Here is a 26,970-nt window from a genome sequence, read left to right on the forward strand (position 1 = left end):
AACATTATTCATTTTACCCTTTTTCATCTGACATATTTTTGCAAGCAGCCTTGAATCTCTGTGACACCAAATGGGGCCTAAGTAAAAAAATAAAACTCCTCAGTAGTCTAATAGAAATTTCGGTATAACTTTATCAGATTGAAAAGAGAGGGAGAGAGAGAGAATGAATATAAACGTTATTACAAAGTGACAACTGGTGATAAATGGACAACCACCTTCGAGGACTCATTTTTCAATACTGGAGGTTGGTGTCTGGAGGTTTGGCCATCAGAGCACCTATGGAGGATGGAGGAGAACAGTTCCAGGGGTCAGTTAGCATCTACTGGGAGGTTTCTAGAGCAACCAACTTGTTTTTATTTTTATTTATCTAGGAAATAGGAGGTGTAGCAGCAGCTTTTCCATTTGTGGTCTAATATCAAGAATCTACTCTGCTTCTTTGCATGTGCATCTCATCCTCTTTCTACTTGTCTGTGGTGGCGATGTTTGCCCCAGAGTAAGTGTCACATGTCCAGTGGTGGAGCCTGAGCTTGATTCATCAAGTCCAGAGGTTGTTTCTGAAGCCAGAAAAATATTTCTTGGGAGCAACCCAATTTCTCATTTTTGTCTGTGAAGGGCACTGTGCAAGATTCCGGTGTGAAAGTGAGCCCACGCTAACACAGCCTCTTCTGTCAGAGAATTAAAATGAAACCCTGGGAGGCATCTGAAAGTAGGCCATCTTCGAGTTGAGTTTTATTGATTGGAAATAACATCTCATCTCCGGCTCATATGGAGCAATCTCAGAGGATCACTTGGGTCTGCCTAGATCTTAGCTCAGGTGGGGCTGGATCCACCTGGAAGTGAAGTTCCTTCATCTCTATGCCACTCACTTCAGAACTTAGTTGCCACCTCTTCTCACACCTTCAGTGTGGCATGATGCTGGATAAAAAATGCTAGCACAAGGATCTATGTAAAAATACAATTCATTTACTCGAAAACACTGGTGCCCCTCACCGCCTTCTAGGCTCCAGCAGACCTTAAACACCATGTTATTGCAAGGAAGGGTTTCTTTGTCCCCAGGACTACCTTCCTATACAAGAACTTGTTATCCAGTTCATCACACGGACAGTGATAGATCACAAAAGACAAGCTGCAATCATGGACCTCTGCAATCATTTAGAATAGGAACTTGAGGCCCTAAGAGGAGGAGCCCCAGAATTTCAGAGTTGGAAGGGTCCTCATTGAGACCAGCCCTCTCACTGGATGGGTGAGGATCTTGGAATGAATGAAGTGACCTGTTCATGCAGGTCATGGTGCCAGGCCAGGCCTGAGTAACCCCCAAGTCCCAGCTCGAGGATCTTCTCCCATTTCATAGCCTCCCTTCGTCAGTCCTAAAAAACAGGTATGAATGTGCTTTATGCCCAATGATACCAGGCTTCCCAGCTTTGTTTTGTAATATAGTCAACCTAGTAAAAATAAAAAGCTAGCTATAGAAAACACTAAGCATTTAATTGACATAATTTTTCTTGATGTTTTTGAACCTAAAACTAATTTGTAGTGGTTAGGATGGCTGGCATTTTCTTAAAAATCTGATAAGAAACATCTGAACATTGCATTCTTTTCCTTTGCTCAGAGTCATATGACGTCCATGACAGCACTGAAGGGGAAATGAAGGGCACGTTTGGGGGTGTGTGGATAGGAGGGGGCATTGTGATGCCCCCTTCCCTTCTCTATCTCCTTGAGTGATATCTCCAAGGTGCCAGGTATAAATTTAAAAGTGAAATGTAGGTGCTGATAACACATCAATGAACGCCAGGACCTCAAACATAGCTTGGGAAGAAAGACTTGTTCTTTAGCATCTCTGCCCAAGAAAAAATGCAGAGATTTAGCTCAGGTTTGATGTAGGAAGAGGTGGCAACCAAGTGCACTATGACCAAAATGACAGCTTGAGATTTTATGTGCCCTTCATTGCTCGTGTCACCCCTGATTCCTAACTGTGGATTATCCTGCACTGGCAACTTCTAAAATGGATATCTAAGGGGGACGTCGGAGAAGATGGATCAAGCCCTTTGCAATAATGAACTTTCCTGGGGCTGACTTTTGCAAGAACTGAAAAAGGAGATGGGTTATTTTCAGACTCAGCATTCAGTGTTCAAAGGCCCCATGGGAAGAATATGCACAGCAAAACAGCATCATCTTTAAACAAGGAACTATCTGCTTCTCCTCCTACCTCCCTCCTCATTTATTATTGAAGCATTAAAAATACTCTCTTTGACAAAGGTGGCATGTTTTATTTTTCCAATTAGGTTTCCTTGGGAACTGGTAAAAAGGCGTGTGTGCCTATACGATGAGTGTGTGGGAGGCTCCTAGGGAGAGAAGAAATCTTGAAAGTGCCTTCCCTAATGAAGGGATGGTTGGAGAAGGGGCCAGAGACAAAGACCCGCTTTTCACATGGTTTTCTATTAAATAGGAAGTCAAACACAGGCCGTCTTAAATACGAATTCTGTTCCAGAATGTTCTTTTACAGCATTATTGTTATAATAACTGAGATAATCCATGAAAAGCACTTAGGACAGTGTTTGCCACATAGTAAACACTCAAAAATCCAAAAAATGTTGGTCATTATTATTTTAAAAAATTTAGGGAAATAATCTCTTCAAAGACATTTAAAAGAAAAAAGTTTTGACGATATGAATTATAATGATGTTTCCAGCAACCAAATTCTATAATTCAATTATTTCATATGAAAGTGGAAACTGCAATAATTTTATTCCTCTATTTGTCCACTCGTCCAATATTTATCGAGCATTTATTGATAGTAGTGATACAACAATCTAATTTCTTTTTCTCTTAGGTAATATGAATAAATAGAAGCCCTCTGTAAACAAGATGAAAGGGAAAATTTCACAGCCCTCAGGAGAAAATACTATTTTATTCCAGTAGGTAGGCTTTGAGTAGACTTACTATCAGAAACAAAGCTTCCAAGCAGATGGCAAGACTCATAATATTGTGACACCTTGATTCTGTGTTTTGTGCAGAGCTAAAAACAATAGCAGAGTTGGAACATTCAAAGGTAAAATTACCAAAAATGCACAGTCACACTTTGAAACAGTGAAAGCCTCTGAAATCAACAACTCTATGCCAAGTAAAAGGTCCCTCCCAAGAGATGTTCCATAGAGTGTTCCCCGGTTTGTAAGCTTAAATCATACCATGCTTTAGTACAAAGGACATGCCTATAAACTCCCACCCATAAATACTGGCTGGCTCAGGAACAGTAAATTCTTCTCATCTCCCTTTTTCACCAAACGGATTGGCCAATTAGTGGGGCCTACATAGTAATGGCCTTCATTATGTCAACTGACTACAGAAAGACAACATTATGCTTGAAATTGGAATATGGAAAGACTGACCCATAAAAATATTCACTACTGGGTTGTGAATCATTTTGATCTTTCAGACTCAAAGATCTGAATTCAAAATCTCAAGTAACACATTGCACATGAACTTTTGGGACCCTAAAACTATATTTTAAGACTTGCCAAACAAGGCATGCTATGAGTCACATCCAAAGCAAACTCGGAGTTCTGGGATGGTTTTCCTGAGGCTTCTAAGGCTCAGGATAAAATGCCATTTGCCTTTCTTCTTTGGAAACGGAATGAAAACAGGGAATCTGGAACAAGGAAAACTGTTAGGTCAAATGATGGAAAACCAGAGAGCCGTATTTGGAAAAGTTCAGTTATTCTAAGATTTGAGTCCTTACTGACTGTTATAAACTGAAAGTTTGTATTCCCCCCAAAATTCTATGTTGAAACTCTATTCCACCCAGTGTGGCTATATTTGGAGATGGGCCCTTTAACGAAGTAATTAAGGTTAAATGAGGTCATCAGGGTGGGGTCTGGATCCAATAGGATTAGTGTCCTCATAAGAAGAGATACCAGAGACCTCATACTCTCTTTGTCTCCATATCTGTCTCTTTCTCTCTCTCTGTTCCCCCTCGCCTAGGTGCCACGCACCAAGGAAAGGCCATGTGAAGACTAGTGAGAAGGCAGCCCTCTGCAAGCCAGGAAGAAAAACTTTACCAGAGACTGAATCTGTCGAAACCTTGATCTTGGACTTCTAACCACCAGATCTGTGAGAAAACAAATTTCTGTTGTTTAAGCCACCCAGTCTATAGCATTTTAATACGGCAGCCCAGGTAGAATGATGCACTGACCATATGGATATTTATCTTTTTTAAAGATCTCATTTTTGAATAGATTTTTTGGCCTTGAAATAAATCATTAGTGTAATTTATTTTATTTTATTTTATTTTATTTTTTTTGAGACAGAGTCTCACTCTTCTTGCCCGGGCTAGAGTGAGTGCCGTGGCGTCAGCCTAGCTCACAGCAACCTCACACTCTTGGGCTCAAGCGATCCTTCTGCCTCAGCCTCCCGAGTAGCTGGGACTACAGGCATGCGCCACCATGCCCGGCTAATTTTTTCTACATATTTTTAGTTGTCCGCATAATCTCTTTCTATTTTTTAGTAGAGGACGGGGTCTCGCTCTTGCTCAGGCTGGTCTCGAACTCCTGAGCTCAAACAATCCGCCCGCCTCGGCCTCCCAGAGAGCTAGGATTACAGGCGTGAACCACCGCACCCAGCCTGTAATTTATTTTTAAATTGTCCCCTTTTCACTCGTTCTTTATTGAGTCTTAGAAAAGTCTCTTTATTTTTGTTCTCTTAGTTTCTCAATATCTTTGAATTTGTATTTTTTACCAACAACTCTTATTCTGTACATTCTGTTCTTATCCTCTATGTTCCTATCACTGATCTCCTATCCACCAGATAAGTCAAAAAGAGGTAAGTTGAAAAGTGTCTCTTTTTGGAAGACAGCACCACTGAGACATTTGTCTTGCCTTCTGTGTGGACATCCTGAATCAACAGAGATAACACTTAAGCACAAAAGAGATTTTTAAAAAAGTGATAAATCTTTTGCCTGCCTGGTGGCAGGAAATAATTCACTCTCTTCTAATACCATCATACGGTTTGTTTTACATATAGATGGAAAAAAAATCAAGAATTTAGCACACTAAACAAAAAAATGAGGTTTCACTCTGCAATGGCAACCTGAAAACAACTTAATTTTCTTCTTGTACAAGACTCTGAACTGAAACTGAGGTTTCAAAATATTTTGCTGTGAGTGATGAAGCTGTCTGGACCTAAGTTTTCCAAGAAGCCAAGAAGCCATTTTGTGATAATGTAAAATGGCATCTGGAGAGGCCCGTGAACTGCAATTACTTTCCCTCACTTTGCATTTTGCCCACATGACTCTGAGGTGCAACCTACAGACAAGATGGATTTCTTTCTGTATTGCTGTAGTAAATTGGCTTTTGTGGTTTTCATGGGCTTTGCAAATCTTGTTGATACAACTTGTAAAAGATTTGTCAACATAAAAGCTAACTGGAGAATTATAAAATATAGTTCAAAAATAATTTTCATCATCTTATTATCATTTGGATTAGAATTACTCATAGGAACTATAATATTAATATTAGTATTTTTCCCCCAGGGTGGTAATAGAGTTTTTTTTTCCTTTTTATTAATAGTCAGTCTCCTTAATGTGTATATATATATATTTAGGAATCTAATTGCCCTCTTATTCTCCTGGATTTTCTTTCTTCTTTTTTCTTAATGTATCTTATGTAGATGATTAATAGACATTCTTTAAACTCTTTCAGAATATACAATGACAAAAGGCACTTTTAATAGCAAGATTCTCAGTGAATATAAAATTCTTTGTCAATGTTCAAATCTAGGCAGAAATTCTAGAGTCTGATCTGTATCTATTTCATCTTTTATTTTATTTAAAATAAAATTTTAAAAGACAGGGTCTTGTTCTGTTGTTCAGAGCAGAGTACAGTGCTGTCATTATAGCTCACTGCAACCTCTAACTCCTAGGCTCAAGTGATCCTTCTGCCTCAGCCTCCTGAGTACAGGAACATGCCACCACACCCCGCTAATTTTTTTTTTTTTTTTAATATTTTGTAGAGACAGGGTCTCGCTATGTTGCCTAGGCTGGTCTTGAACTTCTGGCCTGAAGTGATCCTCCTGCTTCAGCCTCCCAAAGGGCTGGGATCACAGGTGTGAGCCATTGCACTTGGCCCAGAATCCTCTTATTATTCACTGATGTTCCAAGAGATCGAATCATCTCCTAAGTAGGGGGAACTGTAGTCTTCAGCTGTTTTCACACTTTCAGAATGATGGACCTGGCTGTTACCCCTTAAACATTTAGAAAAGCTACTTTCTTTTTTAATCATAGGAGGGTATGAAGTTCCCAAACCCTGAGCTAAACCTCACCACTGCTAAGAACATAAATGTTTGCTGACTAAGAGTAATATTTAGGAAGAAAGACATGGTACGGATTCCACGTACCATCTGCTTGGAGAATCTTGGAAATCTCTATCAGAGCTAACATTCTTTGACCAACGTTTATTACAAAGTCTCCCGAAGGAGCTCTAAAATCATAACTGTAACTTTAAAAACAACAACAACAACAACAATCTGTAACAAACTGCTGACGTTGATAATAATGATGCTTTTTAAAAATCACTTGGAGATCTGAATTTAATAGTTGGAAAATATTTTTAAGCATTTAATTCTTTTATAAAAAAGAAATTAAAAACCACTGTCACTTCCATCATCTTTCTCCTACTCATTCTTTACTTAGTCACATAAATCTCAAACACTTTTATCAGCATCATGAGGCTTTATAAAAACTCCTCTGAGTTTAGGTGAAGAAAAATGCTAAGGAGAAATAAGTCAGGGCTGAATTCCCAAAATGAGAAAAAATAGAGCTTAATATGGTAAGGGGATATTTGCATTGTAAAGTGAGGGGGAAAAAAGCCTGCATTTTGCACATTGTCTATCTGTCTCTACCTATCTGCCATCCATCTATCTATCCATCTATCTATCTATCATCAATCACATCTTGAGGAATGTGATTTTCTTGTACAAATCTATTTGCCCACTGGTGCATCTGAGCAACTCTTTTTTTTTTTGGAGACAGAGTCTAGCTCTTGTTGCCCAGGTTAGAGTGCCGTGGCGTCAGCCTAGCTCACAGCAACCTCACACTCCTGGGCTCGAGCGATCCTTCTGCCTCAGCCTCCCCAGTAGCTGAGACTACAGGCATGTGCCACCATGTCCGGCTAATTTTTTCTATATATTTTTAGTTGTCCGCATAATCTCTTTCTATTTTTTAGTAGAGACAGGGGTCTCGCTCTTGCTCAGGCTGGTCTCGAACTCCTGACTTCGAGCTATCCTCCCGCCTCAGCCTCCCAGAGTGCTAGGATTACAGGTGTGAGCCACTGCACCCGGCCTCTGAGAAACTCTTAACCAAAGCAAGGACAATTCTGATTTCCCTAAGGACAGAGGGAAATCTTAGAGATGACATGAAATAAAAGCTGCAACACAAAAAAAGCCATCTCATGAGACATGAAAATGAATGTATAACACAATTTTGAAAAGTCAGATTTTTAGATTTCAGAATCTAAGAAATCTGCAAGGCACTTTCCCTTCGCCGCTCATCGTGAGCGCGTATTTGAGGGCTTTGATGTGTTACAGCGGCGAGGTTCACGATGAAGCTGACAGCCGGCTTCACGGTGTATGTGGGCCAAGTACTGTCTGTTGTCTAGATTGGCAAAATGAAAATGTAACAAAATGCTGGGCTCCGGGTGGGAGAGCATATTTGAATTGTCTTTCAAACCTGGCTACCTTCTCCTGTGGAAAATTTGGAAAGGTTGGTAAATTCTCTGGGGCAGCCTAGATCAGTTGTCTCTGAGTTGGAATTGACAACATTGCGTCAGTAGTTATTGGGAGGAGACTATTAACACTAAGCTGTTTAAAAAGTCAAATTATTTCTTGGTTCCACAGAATAGACAAAGGAAGCAAAATGCCTCCTGCCAAAGGAGAGAGAGAGAGAACACGTAAAAAATGCTCTTCATCGCCAGGGTCAAGTCTGTGCTGAAGGAACCCTCTCAGAGACGAGGCGTCAGTGTGAAATGAGTTCGCTTGTAAACAGGGATTTTAAAACAGCAGGTTAATCACACAAGGCTGGCTAAACTCTCAGGAGAAGACCAGTGACGAGTGAGTGGTGCGTGGGAGCCACAGTTTCCATGAACAGAGTGGGGTGCACACCTCCTTCTTCATGTGCCTTGATAGACATACAACTCAGAAGGAATAAAACGAACAAAATAAAAAGTATTGAATCATTTCTGTGACACCTTTGGGTGGCCTGAACATTCTGGTTTCATATCCTTCTCCTGACCCCGGAGGCCTACCCCTGATTCACCCATCACCCGGTCTCTCCAGCCCGGAAGCCTCAGCTTGACCTACCACTTCCTTTTTTTATTTGCTTTCTAGGACCAATTTATTACCGAATCTTCCCAATTCTGCCTCAGAAATAGGTCTCAAATCCAGCCATCGCTATTCACACTACAACCAATACTGGGTCTAAGGCCTTGTCATGGCTACTTAATAGCCATTTAAAAACTTTTACTAAGTACTGCTAATAATAGCAAACACCTCTGCAGTGCTATGTGCCAAGAACTGTTCCAAGAGCATTTGGTTCTCCCAACAGCGCTACGAGATAGGCAATGTTATCATCCCTGTTCCACAGGGAAGGAACACGGAGGAAGTGGAGAGGTGAAGCCTGTTGCTGAAGATCACATAGCCGGTAAGCAGCAGAGCTGGGGTTCGAACTCAGGTGGTCTGTCTCTAGAGTCTCTGCTGTAATGACTGACGCCTACTGCTTCTATTTTATTTTAATACACTTTCTTTGTTGTTGTTGCATTTTTTTGAATAGGTGTTACCTGGTTCAAAATTCAAAAACTACAGAAAGGTGTGCATTGGAGACTCTCCCTCCCGTACCAGTTTTGCATTGCCCAGGCCCCTGTTCTGGAGATAATTGACACGACCAGTTTCTTTGACAGCCTCCCCAGCAAATGCTTATATGTTATTTCCCGGTATACAAATATAGTATACGGGATACAATTTGGCATGTTGCCTTTTTCACCAAGCAACATGTGTTGAAGGTCGTTCCATATCAGTACATGAGGAGCTTCCTTATTTTTTTTCTCCTTTCTTTCTTTTTTTTTTAAGACAGATGGTTGGAACTAGGGATGGGCAAACTTTTCCTGTAAAGGGCCAGATAGTAAATATTTTAGGCTTTGAGGTCCATATGGTCTCTGTCACATATGCTGCTATTGCTTCCTTTTTTAAAAAAAAACCTTTAAAAGCATAAAAACCACTCTCGTCTCATGGGTTGTACAGAAACAGGCTTCAGGCCAGATTTGGCTCATGGACCAACTACGCCGATCTCTGAACTAACGGGGATGCTGTGTCTAGTGTTTTTCTATTCTGAGCCCTCTTGACCATTCTAAAAGAGCTGTCTTTCTATAAGACAAGTCTGATGCTGCCACTGCTCCCTTTAACTCTTTCACGGTTCCCCTGTCCCAAGAAGGTGAAGTCCAGACTGCTTGGCAGTGCACACGATGTCCTTCACGCTCCACGTACTTACCATCACCTATGTGTCTACTGCACTGGTCCATGCGCCATCATTTCTTTCCCTCAACTCCTGCCATGATCTCTTTGCCCCACTGTAAACCCTTCTCCCAAATCCAGTCTCTACACTGCAGGCCCAGGGATCTTTGACAAGCACAAAGCACATCTAGGAACCTCCAATGGCTTGTTGCTGCCCTAGAAGGAAGTCACCTTCCCTATCATGGTCTACAAGGCTTGAGGTCTCTGCTTGGCCCTCCCCTCCAAATTCATTGCTCTTACCCTCTCTCCCCCTTTTCCCCCTCTCCAGTCACACTGATTTTTCTGTTCCTAAAACAAGCCAAGTTCATTTCTGCCTTTGTGCGTACTGTTCCCTTGGCTGGCTCCTTCTTGAAGTTCAGTCTTGGTTCAAACGCCACTTCCTAGGTGAGGCCTTCCCTTGTCTCCCAACCTGCAGGGGCCTCTCCACTGTCCTTCCATCCCATCACGGCCTTTGCAGCCATCTGTAATCATGTTGGTTTGTGCTTACAGTCTCTGCCGTGCTAGAACATATGGGTGTCTCTAGTGCCCAGTACATTTTCTGACACATATTAGATGAACAATCAACATTTTTTGATTAGATAAACAAATAAAGAATTTCAAGCCAATTTACCTTTCCTGGTGGATCTCTTGTTACTTCTTACCTTACATTTTAGTCTCCAGTCCTATTGTCTTTCTCACCAATCACTAAATATGAATTTCTCTCTTAAGGTTTTATACTTTTTTATATGTTGTCATTTGGTTATGTTTTTTTTCCTCCGAGGGACAAACTCCTACTCACCCATCAACACCCAGCTGAAATGTTACCTCTGATATGGAGTTTTTACATCTTCCCTGGTTAGGATCAATTTCTTCCTCTGGCTGGCTCCTGGAGCACTTTGTATAGACCTCCATGATCACACTGGGCCATAATTATTTAACTGCCACAAATGTTTATCAGCTGATTTATTTATACCCTGAATACTCCCCAAATATACAGATATAAAACCTTTCATTTTACCTACAATGAGCTCATTCAGGGAAGGAACACCTTGAATGGCATTTACATGGCAAGTATGAGCACACAATATACAGTAACACCTAATATACATAATCTAGCATCTAGCTCTGTGCTAAGTGCTTTATGTACATCATCTCATTTAACCTCCTAATAACCCCAAGGTGGCAGCTACTATTATTGTCTATACTTTACAGATGAGGAAACTACAGCTCAATGAGGTCAGGCATCTTGTCCCTGGTGGATCTGGAATTCACCACCAGGCTGTCCTGCAGCCAGCTGTGGTGGGGTGGCTCTTTGAAGGCCTGTTTGCTCTTGAGCTCTGAGCGTGACAGGGTGGTGCACAAATCTGTCCTTTTTCTCTTTATTGGGACCTGGGGGCACAGCTCTGCTCAGAGAGGGGTCAGCTGGGACTCTCACGTCCCCTGCAGCAAGGTCCTCCCTCGTGGGGGCACAGATGTCGCTCTGACAGCCAGATGGAGAGTCCTGGTGAGGAGGCTGCCCTCTGCACACCCGTGACTGTGTCATCCCCAAGGGCAGCCAGATGTCCCTGGGGCCTGCCTCCTGCTGCCACATGCTGCTTATCCATGTGGACATAAGCCGCTCTGCCAGCTCACTCTTGAGCTGATGCGAAGGGACCGCAGGGCTCTGGGCAGGAGGGTGAGGAGCCTCGAAGGCACAGAGACGAGGGCAGAAGGAGCAGCAGGCTCCTTATCCTCTCCTTTAAATGAAGAAACTTTCTTAGAAAAAGGAATAAGGGCGACAGGCAATAGTTGGCATGTTTTTTTCCCTAAGAAGTACAACAGCCCTTTTATTGAAGAGTATTTCTTGGTATAAAGAAGGAGAGAGTGCTGGGTCTGGGCTGCAGTCTGGTTTCTACTTGTGAGCACTGCGTAACTTTTCAACTCCCTGGGAAAGTTCTGCCTAAAGAGTGGGGTTCACACTTCAGGGTAGTGCTATGAAGGTGTGCTCCTTAGGCCAGCAGCTTTAACAATATCACTGGGGTGTTCATCAGAATGTCAGACTCTGGGCCCCACCGCAGAACCGGCAAATCGGATTCTGAATTTTAACATGACCCCCCCGCCCTCCGGGAGAATTTGTAAGCTCATTAAAGTGTGAGAAGCACTGACCTCATTAAATTGCAAGTTTTAAAATACCTGATTAAAATGCAAGCTTGGGGCTCCATGCCTTAGAAATCTGATTCACTCGATCAGGATGAGATCCAGAAATCTAACTAACAAGCACCAGCAGAGGTTCTGCCTACTTTTTGAGCAACTGTGGTCTAGAGGCAGTGGTGGAAACAGCACAGGCACTGAATTAAGACAGCCTGAGATCCAGTCTCAGGTTTGCTTCCTACAAGCTAGGAAATCCCCATTAACTACTTCGTCTCGCTGAGCCCCAGCTTCCTCATATGTGAGATGGAGATACTAATGCCTACCCCTTCAGCTGCGAGGTTTAAAGGTGATAACATATGTAAAGTGCCCAGCACCAAATCCGCGGCACATAGTAGGTGCTCTGATTACTAGGCCGAACAGCTCAGCTGGTTGTGCCATTGAACAGTGGGTTGGGTCAGAGACTGTTCATTTCACCCACAGGGACAGGGAAGGCCAAAGAGTCTCACTGAGGTGGCTGTGGTTGCTTATTATTTAACCCCGACCTTAAAGACACAGAGAAAGGATTAGACTGCAGCAGCTGTCAGACTTTATCATATGTTAAAAATCACCAGGGAAGCTAATTAAAAATGCTACTTCCTGGGCGCTGCTTCCCTCAGGTCTGGATATGGCCCAGGGATCTGCTTGTTTATTCCCAGGAGATTCTAATGCACGAGTCTTCCAACCTCCCCGTGAGAAACAGTGGCTTAGAGGATATATGTATCCATTCCATACATGTGGAGCTTGACGCACATGGGGCCCTGGGCTGGCACTGGGAAATACACACGAGGATGAATGAGACCTGGCGTCAACCCAGCCGGGAGCTGGGGCTTCCCAGGAGAACATGGGGTCTGTGCTGCTAAGCTAGGACATCAATGAGTGCTACGCTAGGACATCGGTGAGAACAGCAGCCCAGAAGAGCAAGGGCAAAAAGGCATACCTGGACTTCTGCAGCCTCAATGCTGTGCGAGAGGTTTCCATTTTGGACGGGTTCCGAAGCATCGCTGGGTGGTGTCATTTCGACTTCTGTGCTGGTGCTGTTTGGGAGTTCGATTTTTTCTGTGACATAATTTTAACACACACACAAAGAAAGCAAATGGATTCAATGGTGGTAAAGAGTCAGATGGAAAAGAACAGCCTAAACTGTAGGGCCAAAGGAGAGGACAGTGACATCTGACGGGGTGATAAGGTCCCCGGCCTCCCACTCTGGCGTGATGTCTTGAGTGCCCGTCAGCTCCCGCCGTGTGTCTTCCTCTAGTCTAGGCAACTTTACCAACTAGCCACTTAAGAACATGAACTCAGACATTTAAAAATCCCAAACCATATCCAATCTACACACTATTGTTTGTTCCCGGGGCCACACCCCTCAGCTACCTTCTTACAGCAGGATCTGTTCTTTCCTGCTGCACTCTGCAAAGGATATTGGCTAGGGCTTCGGGGTCCCAGACTTGACTCTGCCACGATCCTGCAATCCTCTTACACAAGGCCCCTCCTTCCTTTGGGTTTTGCGAACCTTATCTATGAAATGAGGGCTTTCAGCTTGTTGACCCCCAAGACTCATTGCTCTGATCGTCTCAGGCTCTGTGAATGGAAAGTCTTCCAGTGCCTAGATGGCCATGGGGAGGGCAGGCTTGGGAACCTGGCTTTTCTCCAAATGGCTGGAGAATGCTATTAGCATATTCTACACCTGAGTATCCTATTGCAGGCAAGGCAAACGGAAGCTGGACAAGTAATAGAGGTCAAAGTCTGTGCCATTCCTGAATAAGACAGAACATTTGGCTAGAGTGAAGCCAAAGGTCAGCAAGTGCAGATTCAATTTTCCTCTGAGAGTTGAGAGTTGACTCTGGGGTAGTGACTAAGCACTGACACTGTGCCACAGGGAATTGGACAGGCCTAGGTTCATACTCTGCCTCTACAACTTGTGCTGTGTGACCCTTGGCAAGTGACTCAACCTCTCTGAGATTCAGTTTCCTCATCTGTAAAACTGGGGTGATGATAACAGTACTACTACTGCTACTATTGCTACTGCTGTACTAACAACAATGATATGATCAAAGGGTACTTTGGTAAAGATTACATGAGAAAATGCATATAAGCCCTTAGCACAGTGCCTGGTGTGGAGCAAGCAAGCAAAAAACATAAACTATTTGGATCCTTATTATGGTACCTGCCTTCTACTAGAAGATTTTCATTTCAAAACTGAGATGAACACCTGCAGGTGGTCAGTGCTCAGGCACCCTCGAGGTCTGCTGGGACTTTAGGGGGAGGGAAATAAAAAGGATCCTATTGAAAACACACACTCTGGCCATGCTGGGTCAATTCTTGGATTTCGGAGGGGAGGCAGCTGTGTGGTGCGTGGTCAGGGCTGCTGGGAATATCAGAATGTCAGAGACGAGCAGTATCAGGCTGCTCATAAAGTAGGAGAATGTTTTTTCTTTCCTCTAGCAACCTCAGAAGCGCAGACATTTCTATCCCTGGTGCTTAGGAAAATAATTGGAGAGTTATATAAAATTGTTGGGTTTGAAGCAGCCAAATTTTGGAAATCATAGGGAAATGTTTATGTTTATTTATATATATATTTAGTTGTGGAATACAGGGGCATAAATAGATTTAAATATGAAAAGCTATAGAAACTCAAATTTATTTTATCTTTCCAAGTTTTTGTGGTGACAGTGATATGTATGTGATATTCTGCTGCATGTGGCTATGCCAGTTTATCCTAGTATGCTTGATATAGTTATTTAAACTAAAAAATGCTAAGTACCTTGGGGAATATTAAAATCGTTTTTGGAGGAGTCTGTTGGCTGAAATGGTACAACCTTAGGATCAGCCTGCAAGGGCTAAACTTGACCCTAGCAACAGAGGATACTGGGTACCAAAAGGGAGTTAAGATGTTCCAAGAACAGACATGAACAGATGAGAAGTAACTACCTGCCAGGCATAATGCCTGACCCGAGTATGCCCACCTTAGCTTATGGAGGGCTTTTACACAGCAGGAGGAGGTCTCATCACCAAAGAAATATGAAAATAAATCTTGAACTTATTTAAAAAGCATAGATTTTAGACAGACATTATTTTCTAGTTATAAAGTCTTTCAGAGACCCAACATTGGAAGGGTCCTTGGACTTAGTGTCCTACCTCCTCATAAAAGGTTAAATCCAAATCTAAGGTCAGCCAATCCTGAGGGAGAAGACTGAGACTGAACCCAGGGATCTAAGTCTTTTACTCCAAGCTATCTTATTGTACAAAAGAGCAATCAACAAGTGCAGCAGAAAAAATAGCTTGTGTCATTGAACCTAAATATCACAAGCAGAACTTAACCTGTGCAATAGAATTTCATGCTGTGGCTTTACATTTTTGTAATACAAGAGCAAAATGTGCTCATTCTAAAAACTTTGTCCAAGTTCACAAATGCATAAAGGAGCAGAGAAAAAATATTAATCCCAATTATGAATTATATATTTCAATAGTTCAAGAGGTAACTATTGTTAACATTTTATCTGACTTCCAGTTTTTCTTTTCATACCCAATTGAATCTTGATTATTTCTTGGCCAAGAATTTTCCCTGAGCTAGAAGTCAAGACAACAGGAGAGGCAGAAATTCTTCTATGGAGTGTCATGTATTTTGAGTGCAAAACTGTTGAATTTTGTCTGCAGATAATTTTAGTTACTTGGGTAATAGCTTCGTTTATAGCATAGATCCAGATCAGGTTAAATTTAGTTTGAATTTAGAATTAGAGAACTAGATTATAGCTACAGACAGGAGAGAAGGAACATCATGTTCCAAGTTAAAATAAGATGCCTGAATGTCACAATCTGGTCACACAGGAGCTCTGAAAAAGTCAGCCAAAAGAGACCTGGGCTGATGTTGCTGAATTCTTAGGAAAGGAAAGACAGCATTATCTCCAAGGGACTCTGTAAGCAATATCATAGGTGTAAAATCTGGTTACCAGGCAAGAATTACAGAAAGGGGACTCTCACCTTTGGTTAAACATTAAATGGCATGTGCTCGCATGTGTGTGTGTGTGTGTGTGTGTGTGTGTGTGTGTCCTCTTTATGTGGAATTCCTGAAATAAAGTGATTTTCGCCTCTTGAATGGAGATGCCTGTTTAGGTGCTGATTTACTTCAGGCTCCTCAGAGAATCATTTTACTCTTCTGGGACTTCCCCTAGAGTTACTGGTGACATACTGTGTCCATTCATGCCCTGTGCCCACTCTAGGAACAGGGACTCATTTTCTGTCCCCCAGGGAAGGGGTGAGCTTCAGGAGGCTGTGTTTGCACCCAGTCAGGGGTACCCACGCTGGGTCCTGCCCTTCTGCTCCCCTCTGACCCCTGCCCCCCAAGAAATGCATGGGACGGAAATGTCCCTGCACTCACCCACGTGATTGGCAGCCCCATTCTGCCTCTCGTTCTCATCCACCTGGCATTTCTTCTTGGCGATCTTGTGGAGAATTGAAGCCTTTTCTCTGAACCTCCCTGAAGCAAGAGAAAGTGGCAGGAAGGAGACAGCGTGAGGAGGAAGATAAGGAGAGAGCCTCGTGGCAAAGGGCGAAGCGTTGGCAAAGCAGGCATGGGGCTTCCTCGTGAAGCTGCGCTACTCCAGTCTGTCCAACCCAAATGCCCTGTGACCTGCAATGACGGGGACTTTCTTACCTTTGGGGATTCTTCAGCCCAATTCTCTATCTGAGGACGTCAAGCTGCCGGACCATAGATGAAAGGTTTGACTTGGACCTTTTCCCTCCTCTCCCCTCCCAGTGGCTCACAAAATAAATGAAAGCACCAAGCATCACTAAAACTCCCCCTGCTGCAGAGACACAAAACAGGTTTAAAGAGCTGCTCTGCAGGCACAGCCATTTCTCTGAAACTAAATGCCCATCCAAGGTTGGATTTCGATAATGGGATGGGAAGGAAAGCCAAGCCCAGGAGTCCTTTAATTTGACTTCAGTTTTCAAACATTTACAGTTGCAGGTATCTCTAATCTGAGAATCAAAAATCTCAAACAACTTCTGGTCACAAGCATTTTGGATAAGGGATACTCAACCTGTGTCATAATTAACATTGCAGTTTCTAAACAAGTCAGGAACATGCATCACAGCTTTTCAGATCGGCTGAGTCAGCTGCAATTAAAGCATCAAGGAGGCAACTGATTCCATTTGGGGATTTGGGGCACAGAAGGATCAACTGAGCACGGCAAGTCATGTCGGTGATGAGACGCTTTGGGAAGGGTGCTGGGAAAAATACCATTCTCGAAGCAATCGTTTTAAACAGCTGTACCACAAGTGAAAGGCTTCATTTCTTCTTCGTTATTGACATAATTAATGGGCAAATGCATGCAACAAGCACAGAAAAAAAGCAGGCAAAAGTATAGAGATTAGGGAAACACAGCACATTTCTCTTTCATCTTTAATCCTTGATTTTCTTCCTTGGGAGCATTCAAAGTACAAAAGATCCTGATTTTAAACTGACTGATTATTGCCTAGATTCAGATATGATGAGTCCCTCAAAACACCACAACCCCTACCGTTTCCCCACTAGTGAGTTTGTGTTGGCTGCTTTCCCTTGCAGCATATTACGGGGGATCTCGTTCTGTGCTAGTTAGAACCAAACCAAACCAAAACGTTTCTCCTGGAGAGTCTCTCCTCCTGAGATGGGATGTGACAGGTTGGCACCCACTGCCCCTGCCCCACCACGGAGAGGAATCATGGCGTGTGGTCACAGTCGTGACTCATGCCACTGGTTGGGAGTAACAGAATCTGAAATGAGAGTGGGTCAGTTGACTCCAAGAGGGAAGGTGACACAGGATAGAGCCCTTTCTGCTCACAGCTCCATTTGTCATAGGCCTAGACACTTTGGGACCACAAAGGCAACCTCGAGGACGCTAGTACCTTAGTCTAGGCAATGAGTGTGCACCACGCGGCACGGTCTCAAAGGAAGCAGGAAGGGAAACCCTACACAGAGCAAAGGAGGTCAGTATGTGGCTTGGGCTTCCTAAGGAATGAGAAAGGAGGAGGAGGTGACAGGCACGATTCCATTCTTGGGCAATGGTGGTCAGCGTTAGGGTCACCATCCTGGAAGGCAGTTTCAATTTGCTTATTTTTACTTCATCTTCAAGGGAAACTCTGGGAAGAAAAAAGGGAAGGAAGAAAGCCTGGGGACTAGGAAAAGGAGGTGGTAAACGAGAGCAAGAAAGTAAAGAAAAGAAGAGAGAAAAAGAAGGGACACAAGGAAGGAGGAGGCAGGCAGGGGGCTGCGACTGTCTGGGTTGCCCGGGCTGTGCGGAGGCCACACACTTTCCTGGCTGTCAGATCTAGGCTACCTTGAGGACTAGATAAACAGATAATAAAAGTGATCTTCAGCGCTCTGAGCCTTAAGTCTAAAGAAGAGTTACTTCTTGTGGAAGACAACTCCAAAATGTCCTCAAATCATGTGCTTTTCAGCCCAGAGGCGGAAAAAAGAGGTTCCGAAACTTTACTGGGGATGATGCGTCTACTCATCAAACCCTTCCACTGTGGTCTCAGGGTCATTCTGGGAACTCAGAACATCCTACAGCTCTATGAAATAAAGATGATCAACGTTTGCTATTTTAAAATTATATATAAATATAATAATAAAGCAGGAAAGCATTCAGAAGAGAAAACAAATAAGCCTGTAGAAATAAAACCTGGAATAATAATCTAATTCAAATAATGTCCTAAAGTCATGAATCATGGCAGAGAAAATATTTGATAGAAACCAGCTAATCACACGTTGTCTGTGGTTATAAGAATCTTTTCAGTGCTTAGATGTCTGCCAGAGAGAAATGTTAATAAAAGGGACCCCAAAGCATGTAAGAGGACAGCCATTCCCTCTGCTGGGAATCATCTTTCGGAAAAGTGTTGGCCACTGTCACTCACGGGCCGATTTCCCCAAAATCTCCAAGGGAAGAGAACAAAGTAGAAAATGACTCTGGAATTGGGATTTTTGTAGGTTCTCGAACATTTTACAGGCTCATGTGTGTTTTCTAGACTGCATGTTACTAGTTTTCCTGCTGCAGCGGCACCTCAGATTTTCCATGCTATTGAAAAGTAGGAGAGATTGGCATTGTTTGTTTTCTTTTGGGGTCTAGCCTTAGGAGCAGCAAGGCCAAGTAGCTGAGGCTGGTTGGGGAGCTATCTTCCTTATGGACTTCCTCAACTTCTTTATCTGACCTCTTCCCCGGCCATTCTTTGTTCCAGGTGACCTGGCAAGCATTCTGCATTCTAAATGCTGACAATGGCTGTTCCATAGCCTAGAAGGATTTTCCCTTAAAGATCAGTTTCTAGAAAGGCAGCAGTTGAGGGCCCATCTTCAGAATTCAGCATAAATGTGGGCTCTTTGGGGGCTGTGGGGCAAAACCTGACAAACAAGGCATGCTCGTTTCAGCCCATCTGACACCCCTGGGGTCACCACAGGGCACCGTTTGAGAAATGCTGTGAGAATGAGGCCAACAAGACAGGAGTGAGCATGAGGGACCTGGGGCAGAAGCCAGCACAGAACCTATGACTTTCAAAGTGACCCTCTGTGCCTGGGAGTAGGAAGACATGGCACCTCCAGGACCTGCTCATCCCAGGCCACGGCTAGAAAGAATACCAAGCAGCGTGTGTGTGTTGGGGATAGCACAGTATTGCGGCTAAATGGATGGGATTGAGAGGCAGGTAGATCTGAGTTCAAGCCCTAGTGCTTTCAGTGACTCTGCTAGGTGATATTTGGTAAGTTCCCAAATATTTCTGAGTTTCGGTTTCCCCTCCAGTTAAATACGGACTGCAGTCGTATTGGTCCATGAGTTAAATGTAAGGCTTACGTGAGAAAATGTGTGTAAAGGGCTTATCACAGTGCACGGCACTGGAAGAACTTGTAAATAAGAGGAAAAGGAGAAACAAACAAAATCTCAGGGGCAAGGGTGACATGGCCTTGAGTTGCTCTAGGAAGATGGTTGCCATTTTCTCTTCTCTCAGTCCACACTGGCAGGACTGGGGAATCAGCCACATCTGGACCCAGGAGTTTAAGCATCTAGGACCTTGTTGGATTGGTGCTCAGAATTCAGGGCATCCTCCAAAACTGATTAGAAAAGGGATCATTTTACATCTTTCTGCAATTGAGAAGATCAAGGTGATGGAGCTGGCCTCCTGTGTTTTAAACATTAATACCTTTGTAATCTTAAAATTAGAAGATGATGGTTTCCTTTCCCGCATCACCTGTAAGGACAGAATGCAGGCCAAGGCACTACTGCTGCTGCACAATCAACCGATTTCGGTTGCCTCAAAACATCATGATGCACTAAGTTGTTAACCCCTCTGCATCTCAGGCTCAAAATTTATAAGATAGGGATCAGAAGAACACCCAGCTCATACAGTCTTTAGAGGGTCCTATGGGTTAATACACATCACGTGTTTGGATGGTCTCTGACATACAGCAAGTGTTTAGGAATTGTTATTCAGAAAGGGTTGCTATTATTATGGAAGCAAATGACAGAAAATTCTTCCCATAAATTAGTGAAAATAGGATTGATATTTAAAATAGAATTGATGTTTAGCAGCCTCAGGTGCAGACCTTGGTGGTAAAGGGATTGCTCAGCTATTTTAGGCACAGACTCTTTTTGTCATAAAGGGTGGTATAGAGAGATGGATCTAAGAAACAATTGTGTAACTTTGTGCCTGGTGACAAAGAATCATGATATTTTTGAGTACTTTTCAAGGTGAGCGAACGAGTTATTTTTAACGTGTTTTAAGGCAACTTTAAAAAATATACTCTCTTGTGGTTTGAACCCTCGAAGTGTCGTATTTTTATATAGCTATAGATATTTGTATGGTTAAAAATCTCAGAAATAGCAAACTCTTCTCAAATCGTGAGGCACCTACGTCAAAACCTAGTACACAATTTCAATATAGTTTAGCTGTTCTGAAATGTGCAGAAGAGTGCCAGCTGAGTGTCCTCAGAGGAGTGCGTGTTGAGGGGGTGGCAGGGAAGTGTGGAAGGAACAGGTCCAAGCATAAGGGCCTGTGTGAATTTTGAAAAACAACCAGCCATCAAAATCCTTGACCAAATCATTGTGACATAAAACAGAAGCTCCACGCTGCATCAAAAAATAACCTTTGGAAGGTCTGTTCACTCAAAGAACATGGATTTTGCGTCTGTTCTGCTGTTACTTAATTAACATAGCCCCTTGGAAATTCTTTCACGTCTTTGCCACCGCGCCTGTAATAGGCAGGGTGACAAATGGAGCCCTTTGGGTTGGCGATCAGATTAGCTCCTGACTGCTACAGAGCATTCTGAGCATCTGGAACACAGAAAAGCCAGGACAAAAGAGATATATAGATGCAAAGAGAGAGGCCACACATACCTGGGTGAACAGATCATGGTTTGGGGGAAGAAAAGAAAAAGATCAAACGGAAGGAAAAACTTGAAAATAGTTTCTGAAAATCTATTTTTGTGTTTTCAGTTCTGCCTTTCCTGTGTCTTTCTTTGACGTTTATGGCTTGGCAGGTAGCTTAAAAAGCAGAAGTGCGCCTGAGCTTTCCTCCTGTTTATCCAGGCAGATAGGTCATCACCAGTCTGAAAAGGCTTTCGACAGAGTGACTGTGGCCCCGGGGGGCTCCTCTCTCTCTCACACACCCCACATGCCATCCGCCAGCAGATCTGGTGTCTCTATTTTCAAAATATTTCAGAATCTGATCACTTTTCTCTGCTCCCAATTCCCTTCCCCAACTTAACATTTTCATCTCCAGGGATGTTCCCCGCCAGCATAAGTCACGCGGGAACAATTTCGCTGGTGTGAGTCCCCTGCTTCTACCCTTACCTCTCCGTCCGCCAGGCTAGGCTCAACCCAGCATCCTTAGAGATCCAGTAAATCAGATCATGCCACTCTCTTCTCTGCAAAATCCTGCAGTGGCTTCCAGGTCGAAGCGAAAGCCAAGTCCTTACAATGCCCTGTAAGATTCTGTCCAATGAGGCTCACCCTGACTGCCTTGAAATCATTCCCTACCCCTCTCCTCGCTCACTCTGCTCCAGCCACGCTGCCCTCTTTGCCGTTATTTGCAAACACTGTGCATGACCTCACCTCTGGGCCATGACACTGGCTGGTCCCTCTCTCTGGAATGTTCTTCCCCCAGAGATCTACCGGGCTCACTCTCTCATCTCTTTCGACCACTTGTTCGCATGTCACCTTTTCATTGAGGCTTCTCTGAGCAGCCTGTTTAAACCTGCAGCTTCTCTCTCCAGCATTTCCTAGCCCAGGCTTGTTGTCTCTAAAGCAGTTATCACCGCTGCTACGCTGTATCGTCACTGCTGCTGATTACGTGTCGCTTTCCACGGGCAGTAGACAAGCTCCACGGGGGCAGGGATTTTCAAGACCTGCCAAAATTTAACCCAACTACCTCCTTGGTTTTGTTCACTGCTATATCCCCAGCACCCGGTGGTGCTCAACAAATCCTTCCATTCATGGTTTCTAGGCAAGTAGCTGAGGTTATAACCCTTTAATACGCTTCCTGTTGGCCAATGATTCAAAGTAAATCCCTTTAGGATCTCGCAAGACCGTGGCCCCAGTGGGGTTACGGGTCTGTCCGTGGGAGCCTAGGAACGTTCCTGAGGTAAATAGGAGAACATGGGTATACTAGGTATTTATACTCCGGAGGTGGAAGGCACAGGGACACATTAGTTGTCCCCCTTCTCACGTTTCTGGGGCCAGCAAGGTGTCGTGGAAAGATGCCTTTTCGATAGGAGAGGAGTTGGGTGAGCACTGCAGAGAGCAGGGCAGGGAGAGCTGGGCCCTGGCTCCTCCTTCTTTATGAAGCTGCTCCTCATTCAAGTCCTAACTCAAGACCCAGCCTGCAGGTTTCTCTACACGCACCCTGCAGAGAGAGAAGCAAAGCCGAGGAGCACATTGCGGGGAAACTCTCCAGACTCTCTGCTTAGTTAATGCTGTGGTCACGTTTCTAAAGTCTAATAGCTTTTATATTAAATAGTTAATGTTTATCTATTTTGCCGCCTTTTTTTTTTAAAGGTTAATCTAATCAAGTTTGTAAAAATTGGTATTTTTACAAACCTCGCAGCAGGTATCAGACTGCAGAATACGATGTTTCAGGAAAAGGGCCAACTTCCTGACCTTGGCTGAGGCTGACACTGCCTGAGAGCTGAAGTTCTTTATCATTTTAGGTCGCCTGCTTTATGTTTTAGGAACTTAATTTTCTGAACATTTCTATCTTATATACACAGATACAAATAGCTCACACAAAGAAATTCTCAAAGAGGTTTGTCTGATTCTCAGATTTGGAGTCCTGAGCCAGGTAGGGCCTGCCAGATAGAAGCTTTAAATATCTTCCTTTTGTTCCCATGCCCTGAACCCTGAGGATATCTAAGAGATAAATGAATAAAAAAATCACTTTACTAAAAAGGCAGGCCTCATGTCCGAAGACCTGCCAACATTTAACCCAACTACCTCCTAATGGGGATAAAAGTTCTCTTCAGAGTCAGTTTGGTGAAGTCCGTATCTTGGGTATATCTTTCTGCAAATGGGTTGTGACATTAATCTATTCATTTGGGGAGAGTTTTGATTTGTTCACAGCACCTGGAAAATAGTAGGTGCTCAATAAATAAGTGTTGAAAGATTATGACCTACATATAAAAAACAGAATCTAACAAAACAGTTCTTTCTTTTGAAAAGCCTATATATTACTCAATTATTTATCTTGATTTAAAGTGGAAGACTTTAGATTTGGCTAACATTTTATTCTATAGCAGCCACTATTTTGTGTATATACATCATCTCCTGTCACCTAGATTTATGTGTCTATAAATTGTCACTTAATTTGAGTTCCTGGTTTCTATTTTCTTTAATCCTCAACGTCACATTGTAATCAGGTACCTGTAAATCTCATTTGAAATGTAGGTTTGCAACCGAAGAGCCAGCACATGCTGAGAGTCCTTAACTAAAGTCTTGGAGGCCCATGAACAAAATGAGATGATTCGGCTCATTTCAGATTAAATCAAAAGAGAAACTTAACATGACTAACTGAACATGCCAGCCTCCTGGTATAACAGACTCCCACATTTTTTTTTTTTTAAGAGAAAGCTTCACGAATGTGGGGAATTATATTATTAATTTGTAATAACAGTGTTCAAGTTTGACTGATGAAGGCAACTTAGCATTTTCATCTCAAGGGATGTCAGAAACAGACAAAAAGAAGCATCCACAATTTGCCTTCTGCTGCCATTTAACACCTTCTACATATGCACTGTGGCAAAATCTGCCTTCACTTGCCAAGTCCAATCTTTCTGCTTTTACTGCTGACAGTTTAGATCATGAAAATAAGATGCAATGAAGTTTGAAAAGTGGGATGTATTCTAATTAGAAGAATTCCTTGGTCCTGGTTTTCAGGAAGACTGTGGTTTTACCCACACAGCTGGTTTGGTCTTTGTGACAGAGCCGATGCCAGTTACTAGTTGGTTAGTCTGGTTATGCACGCTGACTAGGCTGCTGTCTTCCTAAGATCCAGCCCCAGGGAGATGCTTGTAAGAATACATCTCTGAAGCAGTAATGCGTTAATAACTGGTGAATTTAATACATTTATCTTTTGGATAAGGTCCAGCCTTTCAGAGAGCATCTGTTCAAGTGCCCAGAAAAATCCTCTGGTTATGGAAGGTTGGACTGAATGAGTTAAACCATAAACTTGGAATGAATGAAACATAACACGGTATTGGAAATGGTGTCTGTGCACAATTGGGGCTCCCTGCTTTGGAAATTGAAAGGTAGACAGTTAGCTTGCAGTGTGCTTCTCAGACTTTCTGCAGGAATATCAGCAGTCTTGGGGTAAGAAGGGCACATGCTGTGGTAGAAATTGGATATTCTGTGTAGGAGAACAGCCTCGTCATTTAATTTAGAGAGGACAAATACTTGCATTGTAACCGCACCCTGGCTTTAGCTCAACTCTGGTAAAATTTCAGGTTTCTAAAACAGGTAAATTAGAAGGTAGTTAGTTATATCACAAAGGCTTATCTGCTTTGTGATGAAGTCAATTTGAATCTCTCTTCAAAGGACATTTAAGTGTGTTGTTTGAGGCTCTCTCATTCACTGTTAGGGGAAGCGTAAATCGATGCAATCGCTTCCGAGGGTAATTTGGCAATATCTTTCAAAATCTGAAATGTGTATACTTTTTGATTTGGTATTTCTATTTTCAGGAATGTATTTTATGTGTGTATATCTTCTGCTCAGTAGAGTTTACTATAAGGGCAAAGAGGATGTTCCTGTAGCACTGTTGTAATAACTAAATAAATAAAAAATGAAAACATGCTAAATGTTCATCAACAGGGGATTGATTGATCCCACCATGAAACAGCTACGCAGTGAAATACTGTGCAGCTGTTAAAAAGGGTAACGGAAGTCTAAATGTGCTGTTATGGAAAGATCTACAAGATGGAATTAATAACAAAAGCCAGGTTAGAACAGTGTATGGGGAAAAAAGAGAATATGTTAAAAAAACTAATAAAAGTGGTTACCTCTGGGGAATGAGTGGAATCTGTGGTATAAGAGAAACTCTCTCTGATTGTTTTTTCTTTCCTTATGTAGTGTTTGCTTTTTACCTCTGTGTGCATGTAATATTTTTATAATAAAAAATAGCTAACATTAATTTATGATTGAAAATATCTACTGTGGTAAAAGTTTGGATTTGTATCGAAAAAGGAATATGATTTTTTTCATTCTTTTAAAGGTCTACTCCACAGGAACTGTCTAATGTATGATGTGCTATGTTTAACCACATTAATAAAGAGTTTGGCTATGGACTGGATCAAATAATATACACGCTTTTTATTTTCCATGCTATGGTCTAGGAACCTACCTACCACAATCTTGGTGATGGCTTAACCAAAATACAAGGTCAAGTTTTCAGAGGGTTTAAATAGACTGTAAAGCAGTGTCTGCCATTACACTTAGTAAAAGGCACAGGACAGAATCTTGGGCATGGGACTGGAAGTAGCGTCAAAGTATCTGTCATCTGAACACTCTCCTGATGGAGGCTTCCCTGGCTTCTCCAGAGAAGGGGACCCACTCCCTTTTGAGGCAAGCTATTCTGTCTCTGGATATGTCTGTAGAAAGGTCTTCCTATGCTGGGCTGAACTCTCTCCCTGAACTGAGGAAGGCCAATATGCATCCCCAACCATGACGCCACCCCTAGCTAACTTAAGAGGGTCCCCAAAGCTCCCCTCTCCTGGTAAGACAGACCCAATTTTACCACTGCAAACTGCCCATGGGACCAATTCCAAGAAAGAAGCTCTGGTAAGAACTTGTCAAACATCTTTAGGATGTTCCCTAACCGCATGCTCCATCCTTGTTCATTTTGGCAGAGCTTCCAGGTCATCCATCAACCATCCACACCCTTGTCTCATCCTTATCTCATATGGCTCTGAGCATCCCTGACCTGACTTAATCTCCAACCCCCGCCATCAGTAAATCTCCTAGATCCTTAACCTTTTGTCTGAGTACTCTCTTGGCCTTCTTGTTCCAACCCAAACCCAGTTGTTTCCTGAAGGCCCCTTTTCTCCTACAGCCCTTGAAAGTGGCAGCTGCTTGTGCCTCCGAATGCCCCACACTGCATTCCCCTCTCCTCACTACTTCTAGACCATTTTGCCTCACTTCGGGAGGCACAAGCCAATAATTCCACCACCTCTGCCCCAACTGACTTCCTAGTGTCCCTCCCTTCATTCCTGAAGTTTGTAGAAACTAGCTCCACCATTGCTCCTGTTGTCAGCTGTGCCATCTGGGGTGACTTTACGCAGGTGAGCCCTGTAACGGCTGGCTCCTTCCTGCCTTTACCTGCCTGCTTACTCCCAGCTCCCTTCCTCCAGCACCTCATCCACCCTCCCTGCGGTCAGTCCCCAGTCCTCCTCACTAGCAATAGCTGCATCACTTCCAAAATCTTGATTTGAAGCATCTCACTTTCTGTCCATCACTCTTTCTTCTCTTTCCACTACAACAATTCTTTGATCCTGTTGGTCAATTCGACGATGCTTTCAGCTTTTCACTGGCTCCCTTTGGAACATGTTCTTCACTTGGCTTCTGGGCCACCATTCTCTCCTGGCTGCCTTCCCACCCAGCTCCTCTCCTGGGCCTCTCCTTGTTTCTAGGCTTTAAACCGTGGAGTCTCCAGAGCTTAATCAATTGCCAGGTATCGTCATCCAGTTTTCTAGCTTTAAGTATCACCTATACTCTATGACTCCCAAATTTACATGTGCTGCCCCTTCTGACTTTGTTCTAAGCTCCA

At 43.1% G+C, this 26,970-nt stretch overlaps 1 protein-coding gene across 1 annotated transcript in view; it reads right to left on the reverse strand.

Moving 5' to 3' along the window:
• The window catches only part of SLC24A2 (solute carrier family 24 (sodium/potassium/calcium exchanger), member 2), a 266,831-nt gene that overhangs the window by 20,761 nt on the left and 219,100 nt on the right, over positions 1 to 26,970 (reverse strand). The window contains exons 6-7 of the mRNA XM_012665029.1: positions 16,076 to 16,174; positions 12,638 to 12,756 (exon numbers count right to left, since the gene is read on the reverse strand). Of these exons, the coding sequence (XP_012520483.1) occupies positions 12,638 to 12,756; positions 16,076 to 16,174 (218 nt within the window). The remainder of the gene's footprint in view (positions 1 to 12,637; positions 12,757 to 16,075; positions 16,175 to 26,970) is intronic.

The sequence above is a fragment of the Propithecus coquereli genome, unplaced genomic scaffold, assembly GCF_000956105.1.
Source record: "Propithecus coquereli isolate 6110/MARCELLA unplaced genomic scaffold, Pcoq_1.0 Scaffold95, whole genome shotgun sequence".
NCBI lineage: Eukaryota > Metazoa > Chordata > Mammalia > Primates > Indriidae > Propithecus > Propithecus coquereli.